The 9,226-nt window shown below is 29.7% G+C and overlaps 1 protein-coding gene across 1 annotated transcript; it reads right to left on the bottom strand.

The window, feature by feature from the left end:
- Positions 1 to 1,502: 1,502 nt before the first annotated feature.
- Positions 1,503 to 9,189, bottom strand: LOC123012460 (methylcrotonoyl-CoA carboxylase subunit alpha, mitochondrial). The gene is made up of 10 exons (XM_044410398.1): positions 9,050 to 9,189; positions 8,713 to 8,896; positions 4,266 to 4,483; positions 3,840 to 4,221; positions 3,605 to 3,788; positions 2,652 to 2,852; positions 2,481 to 2,602; positions 2,131 to 2,431; positions 1,890 to 2,083; positions 1,503 to 1,841 (listed from the first exon to the last, which is right to left on the bottom strand). The coding sequence occupies exons 1-10, from the start codon at positions 9,076 to 9,078 to the stop codon at positions 1,533 to 1,535; spliced, it is 2,124 nt and encodes a 707-aa protein (XP_044266333.1). The 5' UTR covers positions 9,079 to 9,189; the 3' UTR covers positions 1,503 to 1,532.
- Between the last annotated feature and the right edge of the window lie 37 nt (positions 9,190 to 9,226).

Raw genomic sequence — 9,226 nt, 5'->3', positions numbered from 1 at the left:
AAAGTCATAAATAATCTTCATCTTGATGTATTATTTATAACATGACTATTAGTAATGTAATAATCATTGAATTAATATAGTCAGTAAGAAAATTTATTAACCGATTTTGAAATAGTTTAGTAAATTTTCTTAATCCGTTTACCGGCATAAAAGCAAGGGCGGTCCCAAGAACACATTCTCAAGAAAATCTGGTGGCATTTAGCCAATAACACTTTCAATGTTGTCTTATAATACGCGAAGTAAAACCTAAAATGGAGATAAAAATGAAAATGTCCTTTTGGTTACATAAAATAAATTTTCTTCAATGCCCAACAGTACCTAAATTCATCTAGTAATTCACCTAGTAAAATTTTTAACAGTAGTTTGAATTAAAAATAGGGAAACTTTTATAAAGTTTTCAATAGTCATTTCCAAAAAAGTAAAATTCACTTTTAGAACATTATTATTTCGCAAAAACACAAATAATTATCGCGGTTTTTCCTCATTAAAAAATGACTCAATTATTATTTATCTTAAATGGAACTGTCGTCATTAAAAACAAAAAATTCTACTTGGTCTACACGTGCTTGCACTTATGTAATTTAAATTTTATTATCTTAATATGAAATTAATTGCTTTTACCCTTAAAATGTTTCATTGATAGAGTTCAAAAAATTTTCAAGTTGTTAACAGAAAGAATCAAGCGGGAAACCAACGTAAAGCGACTTCGACAATGTTTTCTCAACTTATTTAGATTTAACAATAGAGACAATTTAAAAAAATTCTTAAAAGAAATGCAATTATTTGTTTTTTAATAATAAAGTATAATAATATAAGTTCGTGGATTTTTAATCCTCTTATTTTTATGGTTTGTTTTAGTTTACTAGTTATTTAAATCTATATTTAAAGGAAAGGACAAAAAAGAAATAGGTAGACAGAGTCTGTTTCAATATAGAGATTTCAGAAAGAACAGTAGCCAATTACCTCTCGGGAAAGTAAATATTTTCAGAATATAAGAGAAACTGTTAGTTTTGAAGTTTTTCTTACTTAAACTCTATGAAAAATTGTATGTATTCCTCTGGAGGAAAACATGTTTTCCTCCTTGGGTGGTTACTGTAACTTCCACCTATGGGAGGGAAAGCTACACTTTCCTCTCTTGTAAAACAAATAACTATAATAAAAAATCAGAAACATTTTTAGTATTTTCAGGAATAACTAAAAAAACATTTAATTTAAAAACTACTCTTAATTTTTAAAAATTAAAATTTTTAGAAAGTTAAAATTTTTATTGGAAGGTGCCCAAATAGAAGATATTTCAAACTGGTTCTGAATTATTTGGTATACAAGGCATGAAACGTATGTACTTACTTGTAAATTATTCCGGAACCACAATTTAAAATACAAATAAGATTGTCAGTATTAATAAAAATTGCAAAATAATTTTTATCTAAAAAGTCTAAGTACCTACCTAGATCATAAATATTTTGGACAAATAAACAGTTTTGAATAAAAAATATAAAAACTCAATAAAACTCACAATTTATTTAAAATCTTTAACTCGCAACATTTTCCTCTTTAAATTGTATAACAGTAACGTCCTTTTGAACATTATCACCAACTTTGAAATAAATATTTTCAATAACTGCGTCCCGGTCTGCCTTCACCACATGTTCCATTTTCATAGCTATTAAAACAAAGAGAGAATCGCCTTTTTTCACTTGGTCTCCTGAATTGACCAAAACCTTGTCTATGACACCAGGCATTGGGGCAACAGCTCTGTTCAACGAACCTCCCGATGAAGACTCATCTTCTTGAATTGTCACAAACGATGGCTTTTCTAAATTAAATTCCACTTTACCACTCTGTAAAATAACGTTAATTAAAGTTTTAACATAAACTTATAAAATTACATCATCGAAAATTGCAATAATGTCATCACCCCTGAAAACATTCACACTGGTGGTAATACCATCGATGGTACTTCTTAGACTAAATTTGTTTTCTTGTTTGTAAAATTCGCCCTGGACTTTAGTCCAAGTCTTTCCTTCATCGAGCGAAATGTCGTAAGTGTTGTGGTCAACAAATTTAATTTTAACACATTTTTCTAAAATTTCTAAAATTATAATTGTAACATTGAAATGAGATAATAACCTTCATCTTTAAATTTCATTTTAACGTCACGAACTAAGTTATGGTTTATTCGAAATCCAGATTCAACCACGAATGGATTAAATTGGTCTTTTCGACTCATGGCATTTTTTATGTCTAGTAATTCGTCTTCTAACACCACACTCAAAGCTGCTTGAATGAGTTGCGTTTGAGTTACTGTTTTATTTTTAAATAAACTATCGTTGTTTTCTGTAATAAAATTAGTATGGACGTTTCCAGAAATGAATTCTGGATGTCTTACAAGATCTAGAAGGAAATTAATGTTGGTTTCCAGGCCTGCCACCTGAAAAAACCATAAATAGATTGCTCCAACGTGTAAACCCACAACTTACATTGTAATGCAAGAGAAGTGATTGCATTTTTAAAAGACTTTCAGATCTGTTTTGGCCCCAAACAACCAATTTGGCAATCATGGGGTCGTAATGAACCGATACTTCGCCTCCTTCTCGAATGCCTAATAAAACATTTTAGTTTATTTATTCTGAAAATAGAAGATTTTTTACCAGTTTCAATTCTCATGTCATCCCGAACTTGGGGACTACTCAAATAGAACAAAACACCAGCCCCTGGCAAAAAGCCCCCACTTGGGTCCTCTGCATATATTCGAGACTCAAACGCATGGCCGTTTAATTTTATTTCTTCTTGAGTTAATGGCAACTTTTCACCTCGAGCCACTTTTATTTGCCATTCAACCAAGTCAGTTCCTTGAATAATTCAATTTAAACAAATCAGAGGTCGTCAAATTTACTAACATTTCCTCATTTATGTGAGACAAATATTGCGCTATTGGAAAAATTTACATAATGGTTAACATGAGAAGACCGCAAGCGGTAATTGAAAATTTCCACTGAAACTATACAGGGTGTTTCGTCCAAAGACAAATGCCAAGTAAGATAAGATAGGTACCAGAAACATTAAAAATATGTAAAATTTTTTGACATTTGACATTTTTTTATAATCTTGAATAGGTATGTTTTTTTTCATAATTATTCAGTAAAAGCACAAAAAGTTTGTCAATAAAAGCTACAAATAACGTTAATAGTTACAATTCATGATACAGCTTCTTTGTTTCCTCTTCTAATAGCCTGTAGCAAAAAAAAACGTAAAATTATTTTTCCAATAGAAATAAATAGTCAAAGTGCAAAATTTAAACTCTCATAACTTCTAAATTTTTATAGATAGATTTTTTTAAGGGTCTGGTATTTTATTTTACTTGACATTTTTCTTTTTTTTTGTCTTTTTACAAAACACCCTGTATTAAGAGACATGTGCAGCTAATTATAAGTAGTGTTTACGTGAAAAATACCAAATGGGAAATCCGAAACCAATTTTTATAAACATCATGCAAGCTTTTAAGAAATGAAACTGTATTTTAACACGCGATAAGTGACGTAAAAATAATTCATTACACAGATCAACAACAAAAAACGAATGTTTTGATGAGCAATCTGTTTACCTGTAATCATCTCGGTTATCGGATGTTCCACTTGTAACCTCGTATTCATTTCCATAAAATGAAAATTATGACTCTTCCTATCTAGAATAAATTCTACAGTTCCAGCTCCCACATATCCCACTGCCTTGGCAGCCCTTACAGCAGCAGCCCCAAGTTCAGCCCTCAGTTCTTCACTTATTCCAGGCTAAAAATGTTCATTCAACAATAGTTCGCAACACGAAATTTGAAATAGTACCGCTGGTGCTTCTTCTATAATTTTTTGATGCCTCCTTTGCACCGAACAATCCCTTTCAAATAAATGAACAGCATTGCCATGCATGTCTGCAAAAACTTGCACTTCCACATGCCTCGGTTCTTGCACAAATTTCTCTAAAAGCACCACAGAGTCGCCGAAAGCTTTCTGCGATTCACTTTTAGCCGACTCTAAAGCTTCTTCGAATTCAGATTCGGTGAAAGCTATCCTCATTCCTTTACCACCACCACCTCTCACGGCTTTTATCATGACTGGAAATCCGATTTTTAAAGCTTCTTCTTTCAGTTTTGCCCTGTTTTGGTCTTCTCCGTGATAACCGCCGATTATTGGAACTCCGGCTTTCGACATGATTTCCTTCGATTTGCTTTAGGAAAGTTAATTGAGAAAGTTTGAAATATGAGGAGGTACCTTTTGATTCCCATGTCGCGAATCGCAGAAGCTGGAGGACCCATAAAAATTAGGTTGTTTTTCTCGCAACTTTCGGCAAATTCAACATTTTCGGAAAGAAAGCCGTAGCCTGGATGGATAGCTTGACAACCGGACTTGTGCGCGACTTCTATTATTTTGTCAGCACGGAGGTAACTTTGGCTGGCTTGTGGAGGGCCAATATTGTAGGCTTCATCGGCCTATTAATTATACAGAGTGTTTGGTAAAACACCGCAACTCTATCACTTATTTATACAGGATGTCTGGAAAACACATTATTTTGGGGAATGATTTCTTAGATTAATATGAAAAAACGAATGGACCCATGTCCGGAAATGAGAAGTTAGAACTCTCTAAAAACAAAGAATAAAAAATCTTTTTTTATTATCTCAGTAATTAGTGGAAATAAATTTTGAAGAATGTACAGTCGAACAAAGTGAAAATGACGCCTCAATAAACCAGCCCCTGCTGTGCAAGCAGAGTGGTAAATTATCAGATTGCGGTTTCAAGATAAATTCCTTTAGGACCCTGTTTACAGAAAGCGAAATGTAAATTTAACTCAGAATTAAACTAATTCGAATTAAGTTGCCATTTATTTTGAATTGATAAACATCAAATTAATTAAATAGAAATGTTGAAGGAAATTTTTTTAATGAAAAAATTTTAACAAACCATTTCTTAAAGAAAAATATAAAATAATATAAAATATAAAAATAAAATATAAAATAGAAAACAAATCATTATTAACATAATATTTTATTTTTAACTGTTTTTCAAGATAAAATTAATTAACATAATTTTTGTACGATATAGGATTCCTATATTCTGAACATGATTTTATGTAAAAAAATTAAATCATTGTTTATTTGCAAGAAGAAGGTGTGATTCCATATTCCATGTGTGTGTTTACTGCGAGTGTTTAATTATTTGAGCAGAAAGTGAAATTAAAATTTACTTCAGAATTAAACTAATTCGAATTGAGTTGCCATTTATTTTGCATTGACAAACGCCAAGTTAATTGCGAATTAAAATTTAATTGGGTTTAACACGTTCTGTAAATCGGTCCTAAGTTTTCTATTAGTTTTGTAATTGTAATTGAAAACGAATCAAAATTATTTATTTAACCAGGAAAAAACCGCTAAATTATTTGAAATATTATAGTTCTGCTACAAAAATTATTTTTTGATAATTGTAATACTTACTTGTAAATCAAATAAAAATGTATAGTTTTTTAAATAAGCAACTTAACAAAAATCATTTCTTAAAGAAAATTATGCATTAATAAGATGAAATTGACAAAAAACAAATTATTATTAATGTAATACATTTTTTTGATAAACTGTTTTCCAAAATTAAATTAAGTAACATAATTTTTGTACGAAATAGACTTTCTCTATTTTAAACTTGACTGTATGTAAAACAATAATATTTTAAATGATTTATAAAATAATTTTATTTTGGAAAACAGTTAAAAAAATATTAAATTAATAATGATTTGTTTTTTCGTCAATGTCAATGCATAATTTTTTTCAAAAAATGGTTTGTTAAATTTTTCATTAATAAAATTACCTTTACGTTTAACTTGACGTTTGTCAATGCAAAATAAAAATAAATAAATGGCAATTTATCTTGAAACTACGTCAAATTTGAAATGCGATAATTTACGAACCTGCCTTCTTGTGGTTACCAGCAGGGGCTGGTTTATTGAGGCGTCATTTTCACTTTGTTCAACTGTACATCTACCCTAATTTGGGCCCTAGATATACTGGTGGTATCAAAAATTGTGTACTTTAATAAGGGAGGTCAATGAATTGTACAGAAAGGTTTTTGCAATTTTTTCCAACAGATTGGTGTTTTATGATTAATTTTCTTAGAAATAGAACCATATAAACTCTATTCTTATATTGACCTAGTTAGAATTTCTTAAGAAATCACTCCCCTAAAATCTTTTAATGATTTTTCCGGAAATCCTGCGTATCTGTTGATTGAAAAAGACTATGAACTGACCCAAACTTTCTTTAAAAAAATCCTGGTTTGTGGATGAGTAAAAATCGTAGATGTAAAAATTAATAATAATAACCAGTAGCGTACTGAGCAGAGTTCCGTGAGGTCTGCGAAATATGAACCTGGGCCACGAAAGGGCCAATTACAAATTTGAGAAAGTTTAATTTTTTTTATATTAGTTGTTACAAGAGTTGTTCACTTTTCCCGAAAAAATAAACAAAAACATTGTATTTTCTTCACGTTCATCAATACTTTCAAAGTTTATAAGGCAAATGACTTCGTTAAAAAAGTACTTTAGCTTCACAATAAATTTTTTGGAGTGTGTATCGTCTGCACTGTATGCATTTATGTGTGAACTTACAATATTCACCAAAATATTAATTATGTCTTACAAACATAAATAGGGTAGTGCAAAAAGCAAAAACTTGAATTTAAGAAAAAAAAAAGAAAAACAACCTATGGTTATCTATAAAATTTCAATATGAGAGAAAGAATAACTTGCGTTCCAGAATTGAAAATATATCAACTTTTCAAGAGCAATCAGCACAAAAAACCGGTAAGATAAAAATAAATTTTTCTTCCAAAAGAGAATAATGACGCTTTATTCCCTCGTTTTTGACTTATAAATCTAGTAGGTATGTATGTACTTTATTATTCGTTGAGAATAAAATAATAGATGAAATAGAAATAGTGTTATGTTTAAAACAAATTGAAACTGAATAAATTAAATCTTTTGATTGTTGATTGATGATGTATTATCAAAAATATGATTTTTTGAGATTTTCTTTTGTTTTTGAGTTCTACAAAACTTTTTATTCTTTTAAATGGCAACCCACTATAAAACCATTTTTCTCATGAAGGTTATAATATAACGATTACAACTATCTACTTTATATTTGATTTTGGTCAATTTTGTTTTACATAAGTTACCATTTTGACAATAAAATCGAATAATCCAAAAACACAACAAAATTTCATTCTCAAAATACGATCACATTTTTTATATCACTTTGATTTATATTAATTATTACTTTCTGGAGGCAAATGAATTAAAAAAAACTTGGTCTCATACTTTATATTCATCCTATATTATACAGAATGTTCCGTTATTATTGTTACAAATTTAAACAGGTGATATGATACTCAATTCTAAGACAAAAGTTTCCTATAAATATGTATCGAAAAATGCTTGGTGAGGGAGCTACACCCCCTGAAAGGGGGTTAATAGGTTTTTGCTAATATTTCAGAAACCATCTTACAAAATTTGGTACAGATGATAACCTTTATATGTACACCTAAACGAATTCAAATATCAAATGTCGAAATTTTTAATCAGGGGCGTCCGAAACTGGTGGGGTTTAGGTTAAAAAAATACCCTATCTATTTTGGCTTTAGTTTCTTAGTTATGCATTGACCAAAATGGTGGTCACTTAGAACAACTCCTTTAGATAAAGACAAATTCATTTAATTAATGTTATTATTGTTACTGTACTGTAATGTTAATTAGTTGAGGTTGATTAAAAAATATGAATTTCTTGCTTTTATTATTCTGTAAATTCTGATTTATTTGAATGTTGTATCGGTGTGTAACATAAATTGTAAATTAATTTATTCAAAAACAATACGTCGTATCGACACAAGAGAGACTTTTCTGTGATAAACTATCGAACTTAAGATTTTGTTGCTGAAGGTACCGAGAAACTAAAGCCAAAATAAATAGGGTATTTTTTTACCTTAAACTCCCCCAGTTTCGTACGCCGATGATTAAAAATTTCGACATTTGATGTTTGGATTCGTTTAGATGTATAAAGGTTATCATCAGAACCAAATTTTGTATTTTTTTCTTAAATGGTTTCTAAAATATTAGCAAAAACATATTAGCCCCCTTCCAGCTCCCTTACCAAGCATTTTGCGATACATGATTATAGGAAACTTTTGTCTTAGAATTGAATATCCAATCACTTGTTTAAATTTGTAACAATAAAAACGGAACATCCTGTGTAAGTGTATATTCATTCATATTATTTGTAAATTTGAGAATGTTTTTTTTCCTATTATTTTACAAGTTATTGTTTTTTGAATAAATCGTTATAAAAATACATTATTATTTGATTATGGTTTTAGCAGTGCTGGTGGGGGTGAAAGGAGGGCCCTGATAATAACAATAAATTATCACAATCTGGATAAAGTTCAGAGATTACATAACTACGACCAATAATTTAAATAATAAATTTTTAAATCTTCCTTATTATTTTAAAGATAAAAAATATAAAATAACGATCATTCATTAAAAAAAATCAGACACTAGGTTCAATTAGGAACGATGGAAATGATGAAAAAAGTCAGTTTTGTCTTCATGATTATTTTTCTGTTTATTTTTTAGCATGAAACCAGGTTTAATTTTATTATTAAAAGCAAAACCTACCTGTGAAACGTGTAACGAGTTCTTATCGGCATCGCTATAAACCGCGACCGTTTTTACGCCCAATCGTCGGGCAGTCCTCAACACACGACATGCTATCTCACCTCTATTTGCAATTAGTAATTTGTCTATCTTTCTCAAAGTACTCCTCCATCTTCTTGTAGTTATTTGAACGCCCAAATTTGTGCTAAAATTATACCAAAAAAATCTCATTTTGCCATAAAACCCAATTTGAAACATATGACATAAGTAGTGAGTAGTAATTGCATATAAAACGTGTTTTATTTTAATTAAAAGTTGTTAAATTGCCAAGTCATCACTAAAATAGAAATGTACTCACTTTCGTAGAAATATACTCCACAACGGCATTTTTATCTTGATTTTAATACCACAATTTTATAACTACTAACTAAAATGCGATTCTTATCATAATGATACTGATATCAATGAAGAAATGGTTGGCCTCTGCTGACCTTCATTCTTGACAATAATAACTTTTTGTTTTAATAAAAATTAA

This window comes from Tribolium madens, unplaced genomic scaffold (genome assembly GCF_015345945.1).
Source record: "Tribolium madens isolate multiple individuals breed KSU strain unplaced genomic scaffold, Tmad_KSU_1.1 Scaffold_96;HRSCAF=242;Tcas5.2_LG5, whole genome shotgun sequence".
Lineage (NCBI taxonomy): Eukaryota > Metazoa > Arthropoda > Insecta > Coleoptera > Tenebrionidae > Tribolium > Tribolium madens.
Note: the sequence above shows the minus strand (reverse complement) of the source record. Positions and strands in the feature narration are given on the sequence as shown.